This window comes from Leopardus geoffroyi, chromosome C1, assembly GCF_018350155.1.
Source record: "Leopardus geoffroyi isolate Oge1 chromosome C1, O.geoffroyi_Oge1_pat1.0, whole genome shotgun sequence".
Lineage (NCBI taxonomy): Eukaryota > Metazoa > Chordata > Mammalia > Carnivora > Felidae > Leopardus > Leopardus geoffroyi.
The window spans coordinates 220981782-221008356 of NC_059328.1; the positions used below are offsets into that span (position 1 = coordinate 220981782).

General features: G+C 67.4%; 1 protein-coding gene and 1 long non-coding RNA gene across 3 annotated transcripts in view; one reads left to right on the plus strand and one right to left on the minus strand.

Annotated features, from left to right (window-relative positions):
• GPC1 (glypican 1) overlaps nucleotides 1-26575 on the plus strand; it is a 29240-nt gene that overhangs the window by 630 nt on the left and 2035 nt on the right. The window contains exons 1-8 of one of the 2 annotated variants that reach the window (XM_045482379.1): nucleotides 17049-18500; nucleotides 21382-21540; nucleotides 23157-23548; nucleotides 24354-24519; nucleotides 25196-25326; nucleotides 25413-25532; nucleotides 25631-25764; nucleotides 26108-26283. In XM_045482379.1, coding sequence (XP_045338335.1) covers nucleotides 18362-18500; nucleotides 21382-21540; nucleotides 23157-23548; nucleotides 24354-24519; nucleotides 25196-25326; nucleotides 25413-25532; nucleotides 25631-25764; nucleotides 26108-26283 — 1417 coding nt within the window. In that variant the 5' untranslated portion in view covers nucleotides 17049-18361. Of the gene's footprint in view, nucleotides 1-17048; nucleotides 18501-21381; nucleotides 21541-23156; nucleotides 23549-24353; nucleotides 24520-25195; nucleotides 25327-25412; nucleotides 25533-25630; nucleotides 25765-26107; nucleotides 26284-26575 lie in introns of those variants that run through there. The other variant, XM_045482378.1, reaches the window with a different exon arrangement.
• LOC123599904 lies at nucleotides 12546-15957 on the minus strand. Its single transcript, XR_006713345.1, has 2 exons — nucleotides 14885-15957; nucleotides 12546-13778 (listed from the first exon to the last, which is right to left on the minus strand). It is a non-coding gene; the product is annotated as an uncharacterized LOC123599904 (long non-coding RNA).

Here is a 26575-nt window from a genome sequence, read left to right on the forward strand (position 1 = left end):
CGCGAGCACGCACGCCGGCCCCTTCGCCGCGGAGCTGTGCTCGTGGGGCTGTGGCCCGGGCCGTCCCCGGCGGGGAGTCCTGCAGGGCCAGAGCTAGGGCTGGGCGTCTTCGGCCATCGGCTCGGCCCAGCGCGGTGGCGGGGCGGGGGGTCCGAGCCCGGGGGCGCGCAGGGCTGACTGCGGGGCCGGCTGTCGGGGCGCAGCTGACGGCGGCCGCGGGCAAGGGACTCCCATTTGTCTGGTCGGGCCTCTCCGGGAGGCGCCGCGGGTCGGGCCTGGGGATTCCTTTGGGGTCCCCAGCAGCGGCAGCCTGGGTGGGTTCAATTACAAGTCCCCCATTCTTGGCGGGAGTGGGCCCCTGCGAGGTAGGGAGTCAGCCGTGCGCCTGGGGGTGGGGGCGAGGCGCTGACCTCTGCCACCTGGAGCCCGAATCAAGGGCTCCTGCCTGGCGAACTTGGACTCGTAGCTCGCCGGCCTGGCGCTCGGGGCCGCCTCTGGCGGGGAGTCGAGCTGCAGGTGGTCGGCGCTTTGGATCCCGCCCAGGGGCCGTTTCTTTTCTTTGTAAGAGCATCGACCCTCCCAGGCATCCTCAGCCCTGCAGCTGCCTGCAGTCCTGCCCACCCCCTCCCTGCCGGCCTCTGAGGAGCTTTGGAGGGTGGGGGGGTGGAGTACAATGTCCTAAGGACCACCCAGACCCCCAGGCTCTTCACACTGCAACTGTGTGGGGAACCACACTAGGTCTGTGCAGGGCGCCTGGGATGCGGTGGGCAAGCTCAGAGCGGACTAGTTTCTTTTAGGGAAGGGATTTCTCCCAAACTAGGGGGAGAGCTGTGAGTAAGGGTTCTGCTCAGACGGTGACATGGGGGACAGGGAGTGACCACAAATACAGGAATTCTGAGTGACAGAGGAGTGTATCCATTTGCAGTCCATGGCCCTGCCTTGCTGGGGACTGGGAGGGGGGCAGCCGGGTTCTGGCCCCCTGGGCCCCGGGACGGTCAGACACACACAGGGCTGCCTTGAGAGACCCTTGGACATGCCTGCCCACCCGGCCACCAAGGCTCTGGAGAGGCCCCCTCCCAATACCCCAGAGCGGGCCTTCCGGCATCTCCCTCTGCTGAGAGTTCCTGTCTGTGTCAGGCCTGCCTCTCCGGCGGGCCGGGTTTGCCGGGCCCCCTGGCTGCACAGGGCCCTCTGCAGTTGGGCTCACCCTCTGCTCCACCACTGCCCCTCCTCCCACACAAACAGGAGAACTTTGGCCTGGGTGTCCCCAGCCTTCCCTCTGGATCCCACCCCAGACGCCCCCACTCAGCCCCCGATCTCGGCTGGAAGCCTGTGCCTGTGCCTCTTTTCCGTGTACCCACTCCCGCTCGGCCACTGTGTCCTTAGGGGCCATCCTAAATTTGCTCAAACCCACAGGCCTCTGTCTTGGTGAGGCCAAGAGGCCAGGAGGCCGAGTTTGGGCAGCTGCCAAGGGGTGGGAGAGAATGGGGCAAACTGGGGAAGCTGGGGAAGGGCGGAGGCTGGGCTGGGGCCCAGCTCCTGTTCCCCTTGGGTTGGGGGAGGCAGTCAGTCAGGGGCCCCGGACGATCAAAGTGCATTGCAGTCTCTGTGTGTGATGGGTGGAGACGGGGTGCTGGCTGTCCGGCTGGGGGACAGTGGCTACCCAGCAGCTGTCCCAGCGTCGTGCTGGCCAGGGCTTGGGTGCCGCCCTCCTCCGGGCCTGGAATGCCAGGGGCCACGCTCTCTGCCGGCGCCCCCTCTGCGGGCGCCCCCTCAGCTCCTCTGTCCTAGCGCGAGGGCTTCTTCAGAGGGGCCACCTTCCTTCAGCCTGTGGCTGAAGCCCCCATGAACGCTGGGACGTCGGAGGGCCCTGCAGGGCCCAGGCGCCCAGACGGTGCCAGCGCCACGTGGAGCAGAGGATACAGGGTGACCTCCCAGGGCAGCGGCGGCCCGTCCCCTCCTGTTGCCGCGGGGCCTGGCCTCCGTGGACCAGGCGCCCCCTGGCGGCCTCACACAGCACGCGCCTCTGGGGAAACCCTGCCTGCTTCTCCTCTCCTGCAGGCCTGGCGGCCAGACTTCTCTAGCGTGGGGACCTGGGGTCCCCGCCTGTGGAGAGCGCCCCCCCCCCCCCGCCCCCGACTCAGCCGGCCCTGACCGGGTGGAGTGGTTGGAAAGCAGGGAGGTGTTTACGGCCTCTGCCCAAGGGACCTTAGAAATGACGGTGGGCTCGTGAGAGTGGGGAGTGTCAGGCCACATAAGATTCCGGTTCGTGACTTCGTGTGATTCTTTTGGATGGCCGTGCCCGGCAGTTGGTGATGACAGCTGTTGTCATTTTACAGGTGAGGAAGCGGGCCTGGGGAGGCAGCAGCCGGGTAAGGCCGTGGGGGCCACAAAGCCCAGGGAACCCTCCCGAAGGCCAGAAGGCAACAGAGAAAGTGAGGGATCCCTCTGCCGGGAGCCAGTGCCGGGGACGTGCAGTGCCCCGTGCTGAATCACACATGCCCGCTGGAGCCCGCAGGCTTTCTGCCTCTCCCTGCGAGGTCGCTCCTGGCCCCCAGCTGTCTTCCCAGCACCTGCCTGGCTTCTTGGCACTCCAGTGACATGCCTTGTACTGCTCTGACCCTTCGCTGGGGTGCTGGGGACAGGGGCCACTCCTGTCACATCCGTGTTGTAGCCACAGAAGCTGGCCCCGTTCCCGGCACCAAGTAGGTCCTCGGTCCACATTTCTGGGGACGCACCTGTGTCCTGCTCCGTGCCAGGCCATGGAGGGTGGGCAGGGAGAGACGAAGGGCCTGGGCAGAGGAGGAGGGGTCTAGAGGTCCAGCGCTGGGGGTTGGAGGTCAGAGGGGGCCGTCAGTGCAGTGAGAACCGGTTGATGTCCCCTCTGGCCTGGGGTTGAGCCTGCCTGCCGGCAAGGGGGGGGACAGCGTACCCTGGAGCTCACACCAGGGACCACCCCCCGGGCCCATCGGCAGAAACCGTTGCTTCCGTGTGCCAGCTCTGACCCCCGACGCCTGTTGGGTGGTGAGAGACTCTGGGGGAGGGTCCTCAGAAGCCCGCATCCCAGAAAGGGCTGTCCTGGCTGGACCCAGTATCTGTCCGTCACCTGTGGCCTGTAGGGCTCTCACAGGCCACATGGCACACGGCCTGGCCCCAGACCACGGGGTTCTGTGTACCCTGCCCTGTTCAGAAGGCCAAAACACCCCGTGTGCCTGGCCCGGGTCCCCGAGTGGTCCTCAGCCCCTGGTTGTGCTGCGGCTCCGTGCCTCTGCCATTTGAGGACCTATGGTTTCATCATCCCCAGCCTGAGACGACGGGGGGGAGGCGTGTGACGGGGAGGCCCGAGGGAGCCAGGACTCGACCGGGCCACCTGCATGATGCAACGGCCTGAGCCCCCTGCTGGACACGCTGCGGTGTTCCTGCGAGAGGAGCAACATCCTCCCTGGGCCTTGCTTCAAATGTCAGTCCTGCTGCACAAGCCTCCCGCGCCACGCGGCCCCTGGTTTTCACGCACAACACCGGGAATGGTCACGACCGCCCCTGAAGGTGCCCAGGAAGGGATGTGCTGGCACCGTGCACCGTGTGGCCGGCCCCGGCCCACGTTCTCCCCCTGCCCCTGCCCTGGGGTCTTTGCAGGCCCACGCAGACCCCTCGGGCAGTAGCGCCTTGAGAGCCCTTAACGTGACCCCGACTCGGTGCACATCTTTTCGCGTTACTGTCTGTTTGATGCCTCGGGTGAGGAAGGGTTTTTGTAGACCTGCTTCACAGATGAGTAAACCGAGGCCTAGGGGAGCCACGTGACTTTGCCCAGCACGCGTAGCCCACGTGCAGCTCAAGCTGTGGACCCCAAAGCTTATGGCATTCGCTGCTGCCCAGTCCTGGGCTCCGAGTTTTCTGGAAGGCTTGGAGCCATCGCGGCCTGGAGGCCTGAGATAGGAACCCGAGGCCTAGGCCCTGGTGGTCCCCCCCCCCCCCCCCCCCCCCCGCCTTCTCCTGTGGGCTCTCCTGGGCCTGGCTTCCTTTCTAGGCCGGCTTAGAACATCTCTTAACTGGAACTCTTCCCGAGCCTTTGACCTGGCCTCCCTCCCTCCGTCGGGACGGGGCCGTGTATACACTGGCCTTCCTCATAGCTGGGCCTTGCCCTCTGCCTGGCCCCCCCCCCCCGGATACCTGTCTGGTGGCGGCCAGCTCTTCCGCAGGCCTTGAGGGCTGTTGCTCCTGCCCGAGGAGGGCTGTTCCCAGGCACCAGGGGCGTGAATCAGATGAGCCCCGGGTACACGCAGGATGGCCTGGCTGTGTGTCCCTGGCCATTGCAAGAAGCCCCCGGTGTGTCCCCAGCACCGTGCTGGGCCAAGTCCCCCAGGACTCACGGACAAATGCTTCTCCAGGGGTGAGAGCCTAGGGGACGAGGCAGGTCGGCCTGGCTCCGTGCAGGCACTAATTAAGGAACAGTGTAAGTCTGAGGTTGACAGACGGTGGCCCAGCCTCTTGGGAGAGGGACTGGGGACACATCGGCCAGGCAGCAGGCTGGGTTCAGAACCGGGAGGAGAGCCCGGTTGTGTGGGGGTGCCCATGCTCGTGCCAGGCCATCCACACCCACAGGCACGGGTGTCAGCCTGGCTGGCCCTGGACAGGAGAGGGCCTGCCCCGAGGCCGTTGGGAGTCGGGTCGGACGTGGGACCGGCCTCTGCTGTGCCCAGGCCTGGACGTGCCCAGGCAGCAGGAGCACCTCCCTCGTAAGGCAGACTCTTCTTTCCAAGACCCGCCTGGTTCAGGGTGATTTCAGACCAAGGCTCAGGGCCCCTGTCAGGCGCCTGGAGGACCTGGGCCCTGCTGTCCAGTGCAGCCCCTGCCTATCCAGCGTCTCTGCTGGGGGCCGTCCCCGATCACGTCTGACCATTAGCAGAGCCCTGTGGGCCCAGGTCACTGCCCACACCGGGGAGAAGACGAGAAGACTCCAGAGCGTGAGGGCTCCAGCCGGAGGCCACCCACCCCGGAGCCCGGCTCCTCGCTGCTAGGGCGGTTGGCAGTCTTTCTTGCTGGTGTGTGTCTAGGAACAGGCCCGGGCAGGTGCCCCCTGCTGCTGGAAGTCTCCTGGGGGCGGGGGTGGCACGGATGGGGATGCTTCCTCCCGCCCCAGGCCTCTCCCCACCTTCCCAGGTGGGGGCACATGGCGGCCAGGTGTGAGGTGAGGGCAGGCGTGGCCTCCCTGCTGGGGGGCAGGACCCAGGCCAAGCCTCCTCGACTGACTTCAGACACTGACTTCAGACGGGCTGTGGATGCCGGGGAGGCTCTGGGTTGGGGGAGTACAGGGGGAGTGCACACCTGCTCTCCCAGCAGGAGCCCTAGAATCCTGGGTGGGTTTAGGAGCCGCTGGGGGGGCGGGGGGGACGGGCAGGCCGGCCTCATCTCGTGCCCTCCTCTGCCTGTGGCCTCAGCGTCCTCTCCCGCCAGCTCCTAGCTGGGTCGTCTTCTGGTACACACACCCCCTCCTGCCAGGTGGGTCCTCCCCGTGCCCGCCCCTGGCACACGGCTGGCACCGGCCTGGCCGGGCGTCCCCCAAGCACCCACGCTCTGGGGCTTGCCCTGCTTCCCAGGGTTCTCCCCAAGTCTGGGCGGGCCTCGGCAGTAAATACTCCAAGCACCTCCCGTGCGCCAGGCCTGGGCCGGGTGCCGGGGGCGTGTCAGACGCACACGCTGGGCAGCTTATGCAACAGAAGGTTACCGTCTGGCAGTTCTAAGGCCGAAAGTTCGGGATCGAGGTGTGCGGGGCTGGCTCCCTTGGGATCTGGGGGGCAGGACCCGTTCCAGGCCCTGCCGGCTTCCGGCAGCCGCTGGGGGTCCTTGGCCTTTTGGGCCTGAACGTCTCTGGCTTCATGTGGGTTGTCCACATGGGCTCACCTGCCTCCAGGTTTCACCTTAAAAAAAGTAAGGACACCTATCAGATTAGGGGCCACCCAACTCCCGTGTGACCTCACCTTCACAGACCCCCTACTCAAATAAGGGCACCTCTGACCTCCTGGGGCCAGGACTGCAGCGTATGAATCAGGTGGCCCAGCCCATCTGCTCCCTGAGATACTTTCCGTCTGGCCGCGGTGGTCCCGAGCCCCGGCTGTTTCGCGACCATGGCTCCTCGGGACAGGGTCATGCCTCCGCGGGTCCGCCACAGGCTCAGGAGCCCGGCACGGATGCGTACCGAGGCCCTGGTGACAGTGTGGAGGGGTCAGGCCCCTTCCCACCCACAAGCTTCTCCGGGCACGGCCCTGGTGTGGGTGGGCTCAGAGGTCTAGGCCCTGACCCCCGCCGGGTCCTTGAGTAGTCTCCAGCCCCCTGTGAGCCTCAACTTCCCCATCCCTGTCAGGGTGGGAGGGTCAGGGGCCACTCCTTCCAGCGTTCGGGGCCTGCTGACTGCTGACTGCTGACCCGCCAACACATCCGGCTTGTGTCACGTGCCAGAAGCGGGGCGGGCGGTGAGGCAGCCTTAAGACCTTCGTGGGGTCGGGGGGCACCTGGCTGGGATGGTACTCAGTGACACCAGTGTTCTTTGGACAGGCTCAAGGTCCCCACCTGAGGGGAGGGGGCCCAGCATTCGGGGCAGGTGCTGGAATATGCCTGGGGGAGGGAGGGAGGCCCAGCGGCCAGGAGGGGGCACATGGTTTGGAGACGGGGAGGCAGAAGGTGGCAGACGGGCCACCGTGTGGCAGCTGTCCCCTGGTACGGTGGCCCAGCTGAGGAAGCTTGCTGCTCACTTGTGCTAAGGGCTCCCTGGGTCCTGGAGGCTTGGCTGGGTGACAGGGCAGCCCCGAGGGGCTCCATCAGTCCCGCTCCCTTGCCCCCCGGAGGCCCAGGGCCCCGCCCACCGCCCCTGCTGCGTCTCACAGGGGACACTGGCCGGTCCGAGCTGGGGACCGGCCCTGTCGGGTGGTGCTGGGTGAGGGCCAGCAGAGCACAGCACGGGGGCCTGCGCCGTGAGCCCCAGGGCCCCGCAGTGGACGCGAGGACCAGAAGAGGGGAGGAGAGCTGGCCGGCAGGGCGGCCTGCGGGAACCCCGCTCTGGGCCTCTCCCCGCCCCCCACTACCACCTGCTGAGGACCGAGGCCCTGCTTCCTTTAGCCCCTTGCCCTGGCTGCCTCCAGTCTCTGGCTTGGAGGTGCTTCCATGGGTGTCTGCAGGGTGGGTCCGGCCACGTAGCCTGTGGATGAGGAAGCCGGGTCCCAGAAAGGGGTCCCCCGCGCTCAGAGGCCTGTCCCTTGAGGGGTTTCTCCAAATTGCCTCATTGCCTCGGTGTCCGTTGTGGGTACTGGGTAACAGTGCCCACCCTGGGAGGGGGCACTGGGGGGACGTTGGGTGTCCCTGTCCCATAGGTGCTGGGCATGTGGTCCAGAGTGCAAGGGGGAGGTCGGCGGTAGGACGGAGAGCTGGGGCTCGAGGCCCCGGAGCACCCACAGGCACGAGGAGAGAGGGGCCCAGGAAGGGGCCAGGAAACTCTCAGGCCCACGTGAGGCCCAGTTGAGGCCCTCGTGACACTCGACTGCAGGAGCGCCTGGCCAGCCGCCCCCGGGAGGGCCTCCTGAGGTCAGAGCCGGTGCTCCTGACAGCAACAGATGTCCGAGCCCCACTGCCCTGCCCCTTGTGATGAGGAAGGGCTGGCCAGGCCGGGGCGAGGGTCTCCACCTTTCTGCTCACCCTCTGCCAGTTTCTGGAACACAGAGGTGAAAAGCCACGGTCTCTGTCTCCCAGAAGATCAAGGTCTAGTGAGAAACTCCCTTGGGGCCTTCAGACCATCCTGGACTCAGCGGGCCAGAGCCTGCCTACACTGACTGTCCAAGCCTCGTCTGCACCCCAGCTGGTCAGTCCGAGGACGGTGGCAGTGCCACCAACACCTGGAGGGTGGACAGCCAGGCCCTGGACAGGTGCACCTGTCCTCTCTGGGGCTCCCTCCCCATCGGCACTGGAATCTGGGGGTTGGTGGCCCGTGCATACCTTCAGACAGTATCCCCAACACTGAGGACCCACTTTCTGAGCCTGCGAGTCCCATCCAGGCCCATCCCTGTGTCTAACGGCATCCTACGTGCCTGGTGCCACATCGAACCATGTGGGCCCCCGTGGTGAGCCATGGGTGACAACTGAGTGTGTCCTTAGGCTCCGGGGCCCCCGACTGCCTGTCCCTGGCTCTGGGGGCCAAGGGAGTATATCCCACCCACCTGTGACCATCTCCAGGCCCTGGGGACAGAGATGATGCCACCCACTGCCTGGGTTGGCTCATGATCACTCACATCTCGTTGTCATGGAGTGTGGGACACAGTGGACCGACAGAGTTATTTTAAAAGGATGAGGCTCTTAATTCCGCTCTGCCGTCCCTGACCTCCTCCCCCGGCGTGGCACGGGCTGCCCACACCACAGAGAGTCCGGGCATCTTGGCATCCTGCCCTCAAGTGACCCAGGGACTGGCACGTCCCCATCGCTGCGCATTTGGGGGGTTGGGGGACAGGTCAGACACACACAGCTAAAGCCCCATCCCCAAGGTCCGGTGTGGTTCCCAAGTAGGAGCTGTGCGCTGGGGGCACTTTCGGGCAGGGCCAGGGACCCTGTGAAGTGCTGGGCACCCTTGAACAGCCAGGAGGTGGCTTCCAGAAATGCCAGCAGCGCCTCATGCGAAGCACCTTGAACCAAAGCTCTGGGCGGGGGGGGGGGGCGGGGTGGGACCAGCGGCCGGGAGCACGGGGGAGGGGCGCCCTTCTGCGTTGGGGCCAGGATGGCCTCGCAGGGGTGGGTGGCGGAGTCGTCTCTGGAGGAGGGCGAACTGTGGCGGACCGACAGGTGTGAAGGCAGGGCGCGGGAGGCCGGGGTCCTCAGCTGGGGTGCATGGCGAGGCCCGGGGAAGGAATTCGGGCAATTGGCGAGCACGGCCGAGGACAAAATCGCGTTTCTGTTTTTGCTAACCTCTAAGCGGACTTGAGCGTCTCCTGTTACTACGAACGAGGCAGCGGTGGGGTATCTGGGGCGCGGTTGCCGTGGGAGCCGCCGGCGCACTCTGTCCCCTTTCGTTCGCAGCGGGTGGCCGGCAATCCCTCTCACACTCTCCACGACCTTGACGTCTCGGGGGTCTAGACCTGCCGTCAGCTCACGCAGAGCGCGCTCCTAGGAGAGCGGGCGAGGCACCACGTCACGCGTTCGCTGCGTGGTTTTCTGAGGACCGTTGCACCTCGCCTGGCGTCCTTCGTGGTCCTCCGCGTAATTCTTCGACTCGTCGGCGCCCCGGGAAGGGGTCAGCGGGCCTCAGCAGACAGTCCAGTGGGGCCAGTGCTCCGGCCAGTGTATGCACCCAGGAGGGCCTGCGGGGGCTGGGGGTGGGGCCGGGCCGCGGAGCAGGGGTGTCTACGGGCACCCGGAGGTGATGGGGACGTTCAGAGGTGACAGTCTCTCTGCATCACTCAGTGGGTGTTACCTGAGCTCCTCCCGCGTGCTGGGGCTGTTCTCCCGCTGAAACGCAGCCACCAGCAGAGCCACTGGCACGAGGACAGGACGAGCGTCGGTCGTGTCCTGTGAGCTGTGGCTCTGCTGGCCACGGTGACCACGTGTTATGTCGGAAGTCAGAAGTAAAGAGAGCTAACACGTGAATCCAGACATGCGCGTGTTGAGGTGAGGTTTGCAGTCACACCGCACCCCCCCCCCCCGCCCCTCCAGGGCTGTAGAGCGAAGACCCCTCCCAACTGGGGTTCAAGTGCCGGCTCCACATTCACTCGCTGTGTGACCTTGGGCCGATTACTGAACCTCTCTGAGCCTCAGAGGGCTGTTCCATTAAATGGGGATGGTAGCAGCGCCTGCTGCATGGAGTGTCCGTGGTCATCAGTGCGCCCGTGTGCACAGCCAGAGTCCGTGCCGCGGGGCCTGCGGGGGACACGGGCCCTCTGTCTCCAGGTCCTGCCTTCTGGAGGTGCCGTGGGGGAGGGCCCCTGGTGGGAGGCTGAGCAGCCACACGGCGGGGGGTCAGAGATCTAGGCTGGAGGGGAGGATTCTCCCCTTGGTCAGTCACCCACTCTGCTTACCGGCCAGTGCTGGGTGTGGCCTCCACGCTCCCGCCCGGCTGGCCCTGGTCTCTGGTAGTTGAGCACTGTGGGAAGAGCTGGTCCTGGAGGACAGCCCTCGGTGAGGGAGCACACTCCCCCAGCGCTGCGGAAGAGCTGGTCCGGGAGGACAGCCCAAGAGGAGGGAGCACTCCCCCAGCGCTGCGGGAAGAGCTGGTCCGGGAGGACAGCCCTCGGCGAGGGAGCACTCCCCCAGCGCTGCGGGAAGAGCTGGTCCGGGAGGACAGCCCTCGGTGAGGGAGCACTCCCCCAGCGCTGCGGGAAGAGCTGGTCCGGGAGGACAGCCCTCGATGAGGGAGCACTCCCCCAGCGCTGCGGGAAGAGCTGGTCCGGGAGGACAGCCCAAGAGGAGGGAGCACTCCCCCAGCGCTGCGGGAAGAGCTGGTCCTGGAGGACAGCCCTCAGTGAGGGAGCACTCCCCCAGCGCTGCGGGAAGAGCTGGCTCAGGCAGGCCCATCCGGGAGGACAGCCCAAGAGGAGGGAGCACTCCCCCAGCGCTGCAGGAAGAGCTGGTCCGGGAGGACAGCCCTCGATGAGGGAGCACTCCCCCAGCGCTGCGGGAAGAGCTGGTCCAGGAGGACAGCCCTCGATGAGGGAGCACTCCCCCAGCGCTGCGGGAAGAGCTGGTCCTGGAGGACAGCCCTCGGTGAGGGAGCACTCCCCCAGCGCTGCGGGAAGAGCTGGTCCTGGAGGACAGCCCTCGGTGAGGGAGCACTCCCCCAGCGCTGCGGGAAGAGCTGGCTCAGGCAGGCCCATCCGGGAGGACAGCCCATGATGAGGGAGCACTCCCCCAGTGCTGCGGGAAGAGCTGGTCCGGGAGGACAGCCCATGAGGAGGGAGCACTCCCCTAACACTGCAGGAAGAGCTGGCTTAGACCTGTCCTGGAGGACAGCCCTGGGTGAGGGAGCACTCCCCCAGCGCTGCGGGAAGAGCTGGCTCAGGCAGGCCCATCCGGGAGGACAGCCCATGATGAGGGAGCACTCCCCTAGCACTGCAGGAAGAGCTGGCTTAGACCTGTCCTGGAGGACAGCCCTCGGTGAGGGAGCACTCCCCCAGCGCTGCGGGAAGAGCTGGTCCTGGAGGACAGCCCTTGGTGAGGGAGCACTGCCCCAGCACAGGGCCATGCCCACACCTAGGAAGGACTCCGTGTGGCCTTGGAGGGTGGCAGCTGGTGTTTACAAGAGAGCCACAGATGGAGGCACCGGAAGTAACCACAGATCCTGTGTAGAGGTTGGAGGGGGATAGGAGATGGTGCCGGAAGGACCCACACACACCCTCAATCCATAGCCGGGCCTGGAGTCTGGCAGCCTGCATCGGGGGGGCCTCTCCTCACCCGGGTCACGTGGGGCCTTATCAACGTCCCTGTGGCCCCTCTCTGGGGACGGGGCTGGTTCCGTCCCCTTGACCATCTGCTCCAGGATTTCCCTGAGCGGGACGACGCCGCCCCCATCCAGAGCTGTGTGCCTGTGTGCCCTTCTGCCTGCTGGGCATGGCTGGACAAGGCCGGGGTTGAGACACTGGGTGCCTAGGGGAGCAGAATTCCCCACCTCCTGAGGGGCCTGGCCTTTCTCTGACATGCTTCCAGCTTCATCGGACCCTGAGAAACTGATCTGGAGAAGCCAGGGAATAGGATGGTCCCCAACATTCCCACCTGCTCCGCGAACCCAAACAAGATCAGGGCTCCACCTCTGGGGAGCCGGGCAAGCCGGCAAACGCTGAGCTCACGTGACCCCCTGTGTGCCCAGCAGGGCCTGGTGGGCGCTGCCTCCGGTGGAGGGTTGGCTACTGGCAGGAGCGTCTAGGCAGGTGTCCCACCCCCCAAGTGGAGGTGGCCTTCTGGCCCTGGAGCTCCTGGCCACGGAAAGGATGGCGCAGGCCAATGGAAGTGGCCAGGCCTGGCTCAGCTTCCAGGAGAGGGGTCTCCTCTCCATACGCGGGACTTCCAAGCTGCTGGTGGTTCCCAGGTGCCACCGTGCTCTTATTTCCTCCCCTTCAGCGAAGACAGGGAGGCGCACAAGCCAGTGGCGTTGGGCAGCAGACCTGAGACATTGAGCGAGTCACGGAACGTCTCCCAGCCTCAGTCTTCCCATCTGTGAGATGGGTACGATTCAGTGTTCTGTTACTCAGCCTGCTCTGAGGAGGTTGGGGCTGTGGGTCTGAGGACCTCAGCTGGGGTTGTGCCTGAGTGTTGCAGGGAGGGAGCCTGTGTGACTTCAGTCAGGCTTCTGTCCACACCCCACGAAGGGCTGGAAATAAAACTGCAGTATATCTTCTTAAATTGGTAATCCGGATGGCGAAAAAGTTTGTGGTTTAGGTATATCCTGAATATTTTAATTTAAGGTAAACCGGGTGTAAGTTTTTGGTGAAAGTACGTGCTAGATATTTAGTGTACGTACGTTGCAGATAGTGGGGGGCGGGGGGTCTTGCTTTTTTGGTGATAAAATACACATAAAAAGATTTAGCATTTTAACCATTTTTGTGTACAGGTCAGGGTCATTAAGCACATACGCACCGTCCACACCATCCGTCTCCAGAATTTTCTCATCTTCCCCCACTGGACCTCTCTCCCCAGGGGACACGGACTCCCCAGCCCCGCCCTGGCCCCGGCGCCCACCTTCCGCTCTGTCACTGTGACTCTGACGACCCTGGGGGCGTCCGCGTACAGGGAGTCACACGGTATCTGTTGCTTCAAGTCTGGTTTCTTTCACTCCGCACGGCGTTGGCAAGGTCAGGTGCCTCCACGTCGCAGCAGGTGTCGCACTTCGTTACTTGTTGAGGCTGAATAATATTCCGTCCTGTGGCTCTGCCACGTTTTGTGACCCACTTCTCGGTGGACGGACACGGGTTGTTTTCACCTTCCGGCTGTTGTGAGGCAGCCGCGGTGCACAGGGGCGTGCGAGATTCTGTTCCGGTCCTTGCTTTCATTTCAGTTCCTTTGGGCCAGATACTCTTATGCTAAGAAATAATGCCGTTTTTCTGTCATTCACGGTGAACTGTGTCCCGTCCAGATCTGCAGCCCCCTCCCCAGCCGTGCCTGCCAGCTGGGCTGGCGAGCCGGGTGGAGGTGCCTGGGCGGTAGGCGGCCCCCTGACTCAGCCGGTGGGGGGCGGGGGGGGAACGTCCTCCCCAGGCAGCGGGCCGGCCGTCTGCAGCTTGCTGGGCGGCGGGACGTGCCTGCCCCTGCCCCTGCTTCCGCGTCCCCGTCCTGCTCAGGACGCCCCCCCCCCCCACCCCGGGGCTGGCGTGGGGGGAGGTCTCGCAGCGGGAGAGGGGGGGGGGGGAGCCGGAGGCCAGCACTGCTCAGCCACTTCCCGCTGAGTGACCGCGGGCATTCATGTCAGCGCCTACACCGCCCGCCGCGGCGAGGGAAAGAGGGGCTGCTGTGCAGATCGCGTCTGACACCTTGCACAGCGAGCAGCGAGTACTCCCATCTCCCGCGGAGGCCGCCGGGCCTCTGTGAGAACAAGGGCGCCCTTGTGGGGAGCAGACTCGCCCCGAAAACCCCCTCGTGGACGCTGCCCGCTGTCCTGCTGCCTGTGGGAGGGGTCGGGTCAGGAAGGTCTGAGGCCGCCACTCTGGGGCCGTGATGGCACGAAGCTGCTTTTCCTTGAATGCCGACACCAGACCAAGAGTCTCTCCGTGCGGTGTCTTCAGGCATATTTGTTTACTGACCCGGGTCCGGCTTGGGCGCTGGGCAGGGAGACAAGAGAAGGGAAGTGGAGGCCCCACCAGCAGGCAGAGTGGCCTTCCTGCCGCCAGGGAGGGTGGGCTGCCTGTGCTGAGTGGGTGTTGTGCCCCCGGGGGGGGCCTGGGAACGCTTCCTGGAGGGAGACCTGAGTAGGCCTTGAAAGAGGGGGGGGCCGGGGGGAAGGGCGCTGGGACCCAGAGTTACTGCACGTGGCAGGCCACAAGCTGGAGGGGAACTGAGGAGCTGGGATGCCAGGCCGATGGCGCCCGTGACTTTGGACATGGCTACCAGGCTTGGCGGGAAGTGGCTGGGTCAGGGGGCGTCAGCCGAGCCCTCTGCCCCTTCCCATTCTGTCTTTTCAGCCCCAGGATTTACGGGGCCTGAGCTGAGACTGGGCCCGGGTCACCGTGAGCCCCCGTGGGCTCCCTCAGTTGGAGGGTCCTGCCCGATGTTCCAGCCCAGCTAGGAGTTGGTGCCCCCTTGGCCTGTGGGGGGGTCCCAGGGGGGAGGATGGGCAGACCTGAGGCGTGTCTTTGCGGGGAACACAGCAGAGAGGGTCCCTGAGCTGTACCCTCTCCTGCTGTTCCAGATCGTTCCCTGTGGACACTGGAGAGGCCCCCCTCAGCTGCCCCAGGCCCCAGGGGAGGGTGGACGGGAGGGCTGTGCAGAGCCTCAGGCATTCACGCCCCACCGATGCCCAGCCGGCTGGCATGCGGATGAGCCCAAGGGGATGCTCTCCTCAGCTCAGCTTGGGCCAAGCTCGACCTGATGGGAGAGATTCCGGGGAGCACTTACCCCTGGGCCCCAAGAGAGTGCTCCCTGCCCTGCAGCCAAGACCTGAGGTCTCGGGTGCAGCAGGCACAAACCCAGGGTCCCCTTTATCCCTGACTTGTTCTGAGGTCACGGAGTGAGCTGTGAACCCTGAAGCAACCCAGGGGAGGCCCGTTGGAGAGGGCTCGGTCTCTTGGCCAGAGCTGTGGCCAGACTGATGAGGCCAGGCCCACTGCCTCACCGAGGTGCCCCCAAACCTGGTGCTCACTGGCAGGGTGGCCTGCCCAGGAGGTCCCGAGCAGGAACCGGGCGGCACAGAGAGCAGCCTTGTGGTTACCTGGTGAAGCCCCCTTCTTCAGGAGTCTTAGGTGTTGTGGCCTCGGTGAGGGGTCTTTGATCAAGCGCTGCCTGCCAGGTAGGTCTCTCCAAGTGCAGGCTGGCCGCGAGGAGGGTGGCCTGAGTGGGTGGTTTTCTCCTGTGGGGTGGCAGCCAGGTGAGGCCAGGGCCAGGGCTCCGGGGAGTACAAGGTATTGGTGAGGGCTGTCCCGGTGTCCTGGGAGGGAAGGGAGAGACACCAGTGTGGGAGGGTGCCCGGGGAGCCTGTGGCCAGCTGGGGTTGGCCGATTCCCAGGGGAAGGAGATCAGCAGTTGGCACGCAGGCCCAGGTCGCCTAGCTGAGAGGCTGGAGGCCTGGAGGGGACAGGTAGCGGCTGTGGTGGTTTTGAGGGCCCCAGACAGCAGTGGGGGTCTGGTCGTCGTCAGCAGGAGAGGGGGCTCCCAGGTGGGGAGCTGCCATTCTCCGATCCCCCAGGAGAAACCCGACACCCCCATCCCCTCCCTGCCACCCCCGCCCCCCCAGCCTCAGGTCAGCATCCGGGACGGGCCCCCGCCCCCGGCTCCCGGCTCCCGAGCGCGCTCCGGGCCTGCGCCTCGGGGCTGTGCTGCGGGGGGGAAAGCGGAGGAGGGCCTGGGTCCCCGCCGGGAGAGGGGCCGGGCCGGAGGGGGCGCGGGGAGGCCGCCCGCGGGTTCCTGGGAGACGGGGCGGTGCCAGCGCGGCGGGGCGGGGGCTGCGGGAGGAGGCGCGTCCCCGCTGCCGGGAGCCGCGCCCTCGCCGTGCGCGCCAGTGCGGCCTCGGGGCTGCCGGGGCGGCGGTGGCCGCTGCTCCTCCCCGGCTCCTGGCCGCCTGCGCCGCCTCCGAGCCCTCCGGCCCGGTCCTGCTCCTCCGCCGGCCCCCGGCCGGGTCCCCAGGCGCCCCACCCCCACCCCCCACGCGCCCGCAGCCGCAGTCGCTCGCCACCCGGAGCGTCACCGCCACCGCAGCCTGGGACGCCGCCGCTGGAGCCGCAGCCGCCGCCGCCGCCGCCGCCGCCGCCGCGCAGGGTTCTCGGGGCCACGGCGCGGGTGGCGTCTGCGGGGCCGGGATCCAAGCTGGGCGACCCCGCCTGGGATCCAGCCAGCCGTCCACCCCAAGCCATCTCCATCTCCCCGGTCCCCCAGCGCCCCCGTCCCCAGGCTTGCCACCCCTCCCTTCACTCCCTCCGCCTCGCCCCCTCATCCCCACCCCTGTCCCCGTCAGCTCCCCCTAGGCCCCATCTTCTGTCCGCCCTGCCCTGCGCTGCCCTCACCCCCCACAGGCGCATCTTCGCTCCGCTTCTCCACGCTTCGCAGCAGGTGCCCCAGCGTCCACCCCGTGGATCGCGGGTCCCCGTTCTCGCCGCACCCCATCGCCACTCCACCCCGTCCCCTCCTGCCGTTCCCCACCTCTCCCCTTCCCCGGGCCCCTCTCCGCCGACAATCCCGCAGCGTCCCGCCACCCCTCCCCACCCCCCACCCCCTCCAGTGCCTCCCATCGCCTGCCGCAGCCCCCTTCCTGCAGCGAGCCCCCCTTCCTCTTCCGTCAGACCCGTCCCCTCCCCTTCGCCTGCCGCAGCCCCCGCGAGTCCCCGCTGCTGCCACCCCCTCCCCATGCCTGCCGCGCCCACTGCGGCAAGCCCCTTCCCCGCCAATCGCGTGGCCCTCCTCCCCCACGCCCGCCCCGCCTGCCGCAGCCCCCCGCGCGGCCCCCCTGCTCGCCGCCTCCCCGCCCGCCTGCCGCAGCCCCCGCAGCCCCTGGGCGCCCGCCGCGCCCACTGCACCAGCGCCCGGTCCCCTCCGCGCCAGGAGCACCGCCGCCGCATCTCCAGACCGCGCGCTGGCTCCCCGGCTCCCGCCCCGCGGCGCGCGTCCTGGCCCGCAGCGACTGGCGAGGGCACCGGGGCGCCCAGCCTTTGTTCCGCGGCCCCGGCGACGCAGCCCCTCACAGGCCTGGGGGGCCCACCCCTCCCACCCACCGAGCGAGGAGTTGTCCGCACCGATGCCCCTCGGTTTCGGGTCCCAGTGCCTGGCGGAGGCTCTGCGGCAGCACTGGCAGAGGGCCGCTTGGTGACGCTGTCATTTGCCTGAAATGGTGGTGGGGGCGGGGGGAGGGGGCTTTGGGTGGTCGGTGAGGGGGTACGGAAGCAGGTTGGGTCGGAGGCAGGAGGGGTTATGGGTGTTGCTGGTGTGTAAGGGGGAGTAGGAGATCGTGGTTGAAATGTCTTTTGCAAGGTGCATCCGAGGCCACCCTACTGGACGGACTCTAGGTGATCAAGTGTGACCCTCCAACAGGGACTAGTCAGGGGCAAATGCTTCTGGGGGATGGGGGGCTGTTGAGAAAGGAAGGTCTGGAGCTCCGCTGTGGCCAGTGGCCAGGGAAGCTCCCCCTGTTTACTCCGTGTCTCCCACCCCCAGTCGGCTGGTAGACATGCCAGGGGGATCCTGTGGCCACTGGAGCTACATAGGGTCCAGGAGCAGGAGTGGGCGGGGGCACTTGTCCAGGGAAAAGCCTTGGACAGCCGCTCACCCCCAGTCTGCCGGCAAAGCCCCGGGTAGGGTCCAGAATTGAGTAAAGGAGGGGGGGGGAAGCCGCCCCCTTCCTGCCCTTCCAGACCCGGGCCTCTCCCTTGCTGGGTTTTGGTGCCTGGAGCTGGGCACACGGCCCCGCTTCAGCCCATCCAGGGAGGCTAGCGCAGGCTGATTGTCGACAGTGACTTAGAGTGATCTAGGGGTTGCTGGGCCAGGTGGTGCAGAGCATCGGGGCTGTGGCTTTAAAGACAGGTCCGGCAGATAGTCTGCATACTCCCGTGTGAGCACTAGAAGCTTCTGGAGACGTGGGCTTGGCATGGCGCCATCTTCCCTCTGCAGTCTCCTTGGGAGGGCTCTAGCGCCACCAGACACAGGTGGCTGCTGGGCTGGGCCTGGACACATGAGGTCCGTGTCCGGCATTGGAGCCGGTGCCCACTGTTGGGAAGGGGGTCTTGGGCTAAAGCATCAGGGTGGTAGTGCTGGTGGGGGTGGCTGCTGGGTGGGGAACGCCATCCGGAGGCTGCTAAGATGGGACAGCTGGGACCAGCGCTCAGCAGGTGGCAGAAGGGTGTGAGCCTTAAAGATGTTTAAGTCTTAGACTGGTACGGGCTCAGTGAAGAGAAACTGGGGGTCTGGGGTGACCCCGAGAGATCTGAATCTGGAGGGAAAAGGTGGGCCTGTGGTCTGCCACCCAGAAAGAGAAGCAGCCGCTGACGGGCTGAGGGGAGTGGGTGCAGTACTTTTTAACCTGAGGAGCAGGAAGGGAGGGAATCTGGGAATTCGGGGGCGGGGCCTAAGGGAAGGAGCCGCAGGGATCGCAGGACGGGCCGTGAATCGGTGAATCGGTGAATCGGACCTCCCTCCCGTTTCCCCAGAACCCCCGGGGATCGCCACAGGGAGGAAGTGTCCCACTGGCCAAGGGAAGTCCTGGATGTGGCCGGCCCGCTGTTGCAAAAACCGCAAAGGGACCGAGGGAGGAAGGAGGGACGGTCACCAGCCGGCCGGTGGAAGCATCCTTGGGAAGAGGGGCCGGCGCCTGCCGGCGCGGGCGAGTCTTCGGTTCTCGGCAGGTGTTGAGAGGTGGGGGGGTTCGGGGCCGGAGAGGTTCGAAGCGACAGGGTGCGATTCCGTCAGTCTGACGTGCACACTGCCCGGGGTGGGGGGGGGTCCCCTTCTCTCCCGCAGACCCCCGCCCGGCGCTTTGGCTCCGACCGGGAGGGGCAGGCCCGCTCTCCCGGAGGCGCGGGGGTGCCCTGCTGAGCCCGCCTCCGGCCGGCATCCAGGGCCGTCGGACGATGTGCGGACCGGGCCGGGCCGGGCCGGGCCGGGCCAGGGTGGGCGGAGGGCGAGCGCCAGGCGCTGCAGCCCCTGTGTCTGCCCCGCGGCCGGCTCGCGGCCGCCTCGGCCCAGCCTGCCCGGGGCCTCAGGCCGGCGCCCGGGCTCTGGCTCCGTGTCTTCACTCCCGTGTGTCCGCGGAGGGAGGGAGGGCCGGGGGCTGTGCCGGGGCAGCCGGAACAGCGCAGGCCACCGGGCGGCTGGACGAGGTGGCCGGGCAGGGCTGGGGAGGCTGTGGGGGACCGTGCCGGGGAGCCCACGCAGCAGCCGCCCACGGCGGAGCTCCCTGCATCTCTCGGCGTCCCCCTCCTCCGCCCAGCCTCTCTGCTGTCTGCGTGAATGGCAGGCTCAGGGAGGGGGTCTGGGCCACCGGGGGACCGGGAGGGTTCAGGAGGGAGGGCAGCCCGCCAGGGATGCCGTCCGCCCCCACAGCCTGCAGATACTCAGGATTGGGCGGCCCGGGGCCCACCTGAAGCCCGGCTGGCACCTGCCCCCTGCCCCAGGCCACACCCCCGGTTCGCCCTCCCCACCCCCACCCCCACCCCCAGCACCACTGGGACCCCGGTGTGCAGAGGGCGCTTTCCGGGCCCCCACTGAGGAGGGGAGCTCAGGTTTCTCCTGGTTGGGGCCTGGGGACCCCATGGAGAGGACCCTCATCTTGCTCAGCGTCCTGCCTCCTGCTGGCAAAGGCACCTGAGAGGGAAGCGTGGTAGCTGTTGTCCGGCCCAGCCCTCCCTGCCCGGAGGCACCTGGGCATGCCACCCCTCAGGAGAAGGGGCACAGGGATGTTGGCGGGTGCCCCCCCCCCCACCACCAGGCCCGGGCTCCGACCCTCAGCCCCAGCTGGTCCCCACAAGGCCCGGAAAGGTCTGGCTCATCCAGAGGGTCAGGCCTCAGGTCCCCAACGGCCACACCCCCCGGCAGACCTGGGGCTCCCCTGGGGGTGGTCACAAGTGGTCTCCAGCTCCAGTCTGTTACCCCGAGGTCAGCCCTGCCCCAAGATGGGGGCCCCAGCCCCCCTCAGACGGACATGCTAGCATCACCTCCAGGCCCTGGGAGAAGGGGCGGCGGTCCTCTAGGCATGCAGCCCCTGGGGGGAGCAGGTGTCTGAGATCAGACACCGTGTCTGAGTGCCCCCCCCCCAGGCACCTGCGGCCCCTCCCACCGCACCTGCAGGCCTCGGCGGTGCCTGTCCCGCCGATGGGCACGGAGGCCAGACACGGCAGCAGATAAACACAGTCCAACCTGGTGTGACCCGGTGGTCCCGAGAGGCAGTTCGGGGCAATTCAGCCTCAAGATAATAACTTCTCTCTCCCCTCCACCCGAGGCCTCTCCTAGAGGCTGCCTGCACCCAGGGCTGCTGATTCTCCCCTGCGGGTCACCTTGGAGCCAGCCCCCAGCCCTCGGGACCCAGAGAACTCTGCCCAGGCCGCCGCACTCCCACCCCACAACTGTGCACAGGATGACCCCGCCCCCACACAGCCCCACACAGCCCCTGCCCCCCTCCCCCGTCAGACCCTTGCTGCCCGGGGGGGCCCCAGGAGGGACCGCTCCCACAGCTTAGAGGCACCAAGTATGGCCTGCAGGGTGGGGTAGGGACGGGTGGGGAGGGCGGGGAGGCCTGGAGGGCGTGGAGGCCTGAAAGCAGGTAGCCTTGGCTTCTCACTGTGCAGCATGGACTGGACGGGAAACTAGTCTCTTTGAGCTCCGTGTCTCTGGTCTGTAAAGTGGGGTCACGGCACCCGCCTCCGAACTGCTGTGATTGTAATACTGGGACCTGCGGCCCGCGCAGTATGCACAGCGGTATAACCACAGGGCTGTGTGACTTAGCACCTGTCCTTGACCCCAAGGTGGGAACACGGATAGTGGTGCTGCCCTGGAGCCAAGGGCCAAGGCCGCGGCGTGAGGAGTGATGGGGGCTTTGGGGGCGCAGCGGAAGGGACATCCGGAGACACCCGTGTGTCCTCCTGCCCTGCCCACCCCCGGCAGATCTGTGTCCAGGCCGTGTCCTGGCTGGGTTGGGCTGCCCCCCACGTGCTCTGGCATGGGGCGGGGGGGGGGGGGGTAAGGAGGCTCTGGTTGTCCTCCCTGCCCGCTCTCAGCCAGAGCCCAGGCAGGGGGCACCATGCAGGCCTGGAGGCTTACCCTGGGGAGCCTTGAGTCTGGGAGCCCACCCCTCCGCGCATACACAGGGCCCTGAGGCAGTTCCGTGCTGGGTCACAGATGTGACCCAAGCTGCTCCAGAGCCCCTGGGATGGCCCTCCTCACCTGCATGGTGGCAGCAGGGAGACTGAGGGGCCGGGGGCACCTCCGACATCCCTGCACCCTCACTTTATGACCAGCCCGGCTGCGTTTGTCCCAGACGGCCTGGAGGGTGGCCTGCGGAGGAAGCCCTGCTTCTGTGTCCCACAGAAGCTGGGGACTGCACCGCCTACCCCGGGACCCCCACTGGAGCTGTGCCCCTCCCAGGGTCCGCTGTTCATGGCCATCCTGCCCAGGAGACCCCGCCAAGCCCCAGGGCCAGTTCTCCTGGTCCCCAAAGCCGTGCCTGCCCCCGGACCCATGCCCCAGCAGCCTCCCCGCCCCTCCTCCCCTCACGCCGGCCCCTCCCCACAGGTGAGCACCTGCGGATCTGCCCCCAGGGCTACACCTGCTGCACTAGCCACATGGAGGAGAACCTGGCCAACCGCAGCCGGGCTGAACTGGAGACAGCCCTCCTGGACAGCGGCCGCGCCCTGCAGGCCACACTCACCACCCAGCTGCAGAACTTCGATGGTGAGCAGGCCACTGGGGTTTGGGGACCACCAGCCGCTGACACGGTGGGGAGCTGGGCACGAGGGCCCCTCTGCTGGTGAGGCAGGGTCACAGGATGGGTGGGGTTATTAGCGCTCTGGGGCTGGGAGCTGAGATTTGGGGTGTCCCGGCAGCGGAAAGCTGCCCACGTGCAGGGGCCCAAGCAGGGGACCCGTGGGCGTGGGGTGGTCTGCGGGCGACTTTGTCCACCCCGTGGTGTGCACGGCAGTACACGTGCACGTTTGGGGAGATCAGGCCCATCCCTCTGTCGGCCCTTCAGAGGGTCCCTCTTGCTCTCAAGGTGGCTCCTTATCACTAGAGGCGTGACGGCCGAGCTCGGGGCGGGGCACCGAGGATGGGGCTTCGGAGGGCCGGGTCTGCGCGGGTGCGGGGGCAGGAGGAGTTTGGGGCCCCGGGCGTGGCCCTCGCATCTCCGGGGCAGCTGCTGTGTGTGGCACTCATGGGTCTCACACCGGGAGTCTCACGCCGTGTCTGGGCAGAGAGCGAACGCCCTGGACAGTGAAGAGTGGGCTGGCGTAACGACGTCCACGGTGGCCACCCCAGGGGGACGGTGTGGGCGCTGGGGTGGGGGGCCCCCAGGAAGTGACCTCTGAGATTGAAGCCTGAGGTCTGACTGGAGGGAGGAGGTGCCCGGCAGAGCCCGAGCTGAGACAGGAGGGAGAGTGTGAGCCTCCAGCTGGCAGACAGCCCTGAGTGGCTTTGAGGCCCAGCCTGGAAACACCTGCAGCAGTGGCTTTCCTTGGGGGCCTGTGACCTCAGCCCCCCGCCTCCTTCCCACCATCCGACAGCCTGGCCAGGAGCTGCCCGGCTCCCACCTGGGGTGCTGCACAGGGTGTCCTGAGCCCTACAGCCCAGGGCCTTGGGTGGGGTAGATGTGGAGGAGCCTGAAAACCCCTGGGGGCCCAGGGTCCAGGGGCCTGTGCGGGGAGGGTGGCCACGGCTCTGGGGGCCGAGTCCGAGTACAGGGGCCGTGTGGTTACAGACTGCAGTCTTGCTGCTAAAGGGGGTGGGTGCTGTCCGGGACCGGTTCTGGGCATACGGGGTGCAGGGTATCTCCCCCGCACCACGCCCACGCCCTGCCTCCCGGAAGGCTGCAGCACATCTGTCTGGGGCTCTGGGCAGGTCCCAAGGGCTACAGGAGATCCAACCCGGACCCTCAGGCAGGCCAGCTTCTGGGAGGCATGAGAGGGAGGGCCGGACACGGGGCTGGGGGGGGGGGGGGGGCAACACAGGGAGGAAAGAGCAGGAAGGAGGCGGCCCCACCTCCTGACTCAGAGGACCCTCCTGCCGCCCTTGCAGGTGATCCCAATGAGTCCCTGAGGGCACCCTGAGCCTGCCCCCAGCTCAGAAGTGTCCATTGGAGGCCCTGAGACCCGAGAGGGGACCCCCACCCAGGCTTTTGCACCCCAGGTCACGGTGTGAGGTCTTAGAAGTCCTAGGGGCATCGGGGGTCTGGGCCAGAGCCCCCTGAATCCCGGCCTGGCCGCCACAGCGTAGGGGGTGTGCGGGGGTGGGGGGGGGTGGGACAGGAGGCCCGGGAGGCCTCACCGCCCCCCCCCACCCCCCCACTGGCCCAGATCACTTCCAGCACCTGCTGAACGAGTCGGAGCGGGCGCTGCAGGACACCTTCCCCGGCGCCTTCGGGGAGCTGTACACGCAGAGCGCCAGGGCCTTCCGGGACCTGTACTCCGAGCTGCGCCTCTACTACCGCGGCGCAAACCTGCACCTGGAGGAGACGCTGGCCGAGTTCTGGGCCCGCCTGCTGGAGCGCCTCTTCAGGCAGCTGCACCCGCAGCTGCTGCTGCCCGACGACTACCTGGACTGTCTGGGCAAGCAGGCCGAGGCGCTGCGGCCCTTCGGGGAGGCCCCGCGCGAGCTGCGCCTGCGCGCCACCCGCGCCTTCGTGGCAGCTCGCGCCTTCGTGCAGGGTCTGGGCGTGGCCAGTGACGTGGTGCGGAAGGTGGCCCAGGTGCGATTGGCGGCCCCCCTCCCCCCGCCCTCGGGGACCCTTCGGCCCCGCCTCCCGCCCCCGCTGCTTTGCATCTCGGCCCCGCCCGTGCCCCGGGGTCTCCTGGCCCGTCTCCCTGCCCCGCCTACAGCACCTCCCAATGTCCCGCGACTGAGCTCCGGTGGGGGCAGCCGGGCGGTCCCATCCTCAGCCAGCCTGGGTCCCATGCAGGACCAGAAGGGAGAAGGTGTGGGGCTGGATGCCGAGTCGACTGCGGGGTCAGGGGCCGGGAGTCGAAAGGGCAACTGGCTCGGAGGCCAGAGCAGGCCGGGGCCTGAGGCCTCGAGGGCCAGCAGGCCCGTCCCCCCAAGAGGCAGCTGGAGTCAGACCCCCTGGTGACAAACCGGGGAGGGCATCGGCCTCCAAGCCACACAGCCCTGGGTGTGAGCCGCCTCTCCGCCTCCAGCTGGCGTCCTTTAGCGGGTCCTCCTCCCAGCCCTGAGCCTCACTCAGTCCCCTCGTGCGCGTGGCACACAGACCTATTCGCGCTCCCCCGTGAGGCTTGGTGACGGCAGTGTTCCAGGGAGTCGCTCACTAGGACGGTAGCAGTTACTAGGATGAGCGGTCCCACGACCCGTGGGCCTGCTTGGTCATCTGAGAAGAGGGGGGCTCCCCAAGAAGTGCCGGGGCCAGGTGGAGGTCCCACTGTGGGTGGGGCAGAACTGAGGCCTCCTGACTTCTGTCCAGAGCCTTCCAGCCCGGGGCTCCTTGGGGGGCTGGGCACGCCCAGCTGCGGGGCTGGGCTCAGGCTGCCTTGGCTCCGCAGGTGCCCCTGGGCCCGGAGTGCTCGAGGGCCGTCATGAAGCTGGTCTACTGCGCGCACTGCCTGGGGGTCCCCGGCGCCCGGCCCTGCCCTGATTACTGCCGCAATGTTCTCAAAGGCTGCCTGGCCAACCAGGCCGACCTCGACGCCGAGTGGAGGAACCTTCTGGGTGAGCCCTCGCTGCCACCACGCGCCAGAGCAGAGCAGGGACAAAGCCGGTCCTGTCCTCGGGAGTGCCTGGCCAGAGGCCCTGGGAGGAGGGTGACCCGTGGTCAAGGGACAGGGAGGCCATTCTGAGTGCAGGCTGCTGCCTGGGATGGAGTCCTGCGGGGTCCTAGTTGCTCACCCTTCCCCGCTGAGCGAGGGCCCCCTCACGCATACGTGCCCACATGAACGTGACCTAAGGCGGGCCACCGCATGCGGTGGGCCAGCCGGCCTGTGCACGTGCCAACACGTGGGGGGCCCACACGCATCCACATCAATACGTGTGAGCTGACGCTGCTGACGTCAGGTGGGCCAGCGTGCCCCCGCTCCGGCACCGGTAAGTCCTAACTGCTGACCCCGCGGGCCGGCCCGTGTACACGCTCACATGTGCTGATGCGTGAGACTCACCCACACGTGTGAACTAGCACCCGCCCACGGTGGGCCAGTTCAGTATGTGCCAGCACGCGTGTGCCCAACACGCGTGCATGCCGACACACAGGAACTAACACGTTCACCCACGGACCCCTGGCCGGCCGGCACGCGTGCGTATCAGCACACGCGTGAGCTCACGTGTGGACACGGCCTGGCTGGCGTGCATACTTACCAAATGCCCTCTGTGCGTGTGCCCACGCCTGTCCCAGACTCCATGGTGCTCATCACCGACAAGTTCTGGGGCCCGTCGGGTGCGGAAAGCGTCATCGGCAGTGTGCATTTGTGGCTCGCAGAAGCCATCAACGCCCTCCAGGACAACAGGGATACGCTCACAGCCAAGGTGCGGGCAGGAGGGTGCGGTGGGCGTGGAGTGGCATCCCGGATGTGGCCTCGTGCCCCCGCGGGACCCCTACGGTCTTCCCCCAGGTCATCCAGGGCTGTGGGAACCCCAAGGTGAACCCCCAGAGCTCTGGGCCTGAGCAGAAGCAGCACCGGGGCAAGCTGGTGCTACCGGAGAGGCCCCCCACAGGCTCACTGGAGAAGCTGGTGAGTGGTCCTCAGCCCGCCGTGCCCTGGGTGGACAGGGGAGGGGAGGGGAGGGCAGGCCGAGCAGGGCGCCCCGTGGGCTGACTCCCACCCTGCAGGTCTCCGAGGCCAAGGCACAGCTCCGAGATGCCCAGGACTTCTGGATCAGCCTCCCGGGGATGCTGTGCAGCGAGAAGATGGCCATGAGCACCGCCAGCGACGACCGCTGCTGGAACGGCATGGCCAAGGGCCGGTAGGTGCTGCCGCCTGGCTGGCCACAGGCCGGCCCCCCTTCGCAGTCTCACCTGGGCCTGTGTGGCTGTGGCACCAAGTGCTGTGTGCGCAGGGCCGTGCCCGACCCCAGACACGCAGTAGGACACAGGAAACCCTCACCCGGGCCAGTTCCCGGCAGCGTGTACCGTGCTCCGTGTGCCCGCGCCCCGCGACTGTGGGCTCCCATCGGCCCCTGAAAGGCCACTGGGGGTCTCGAGCTTGCCAGCACCTGGACAGGAGAAGAGGGGTGTGGGAGGGCGTGCCAGGGTATTGCCCCTTGGCAGGGACCAGGCCGTGACGCTGGGCCTGCCCTTGGCCCGCAGGTACCTCCCGGAAGTGATGGGTGATGGCCTGGCCAATCAGATCAACAACCCTGAGGTGGAGGTGGACATCACCAAGCCCGACATGACGGTCCGCCAACAGATCATGCAGCTGAAGGTCATGACCAACCGGCTTCGCAGCGCCTACAACGGCAACGACGTGGACTTCCAGGACGCCAGTGCGGGAGGGGCCCTGGGAGCGGGGCTGGGGACGGGGGCGGGGCCCTGGGGGCGGGGCCCTGGGGGCGGGACGGGGGCGGGGCCCTGCGGCGGGGCCGGGCAAGGGTGCCCAGGAGAGACCCTTCCAGCTCCCAGGCCCCCACGGTGGCAGGGAGATGCTGCTGCTGTCTGGACACAGACACCAAGCAGGCCCCACCCGTGTGTCCCCAAGCACAGCTGGGCCTGGCCAGAATGTCCATACGGACCCGGCAGGCCCGGGCAGGTCGGGGAGCTCAGGGCGGAGCTGGCACT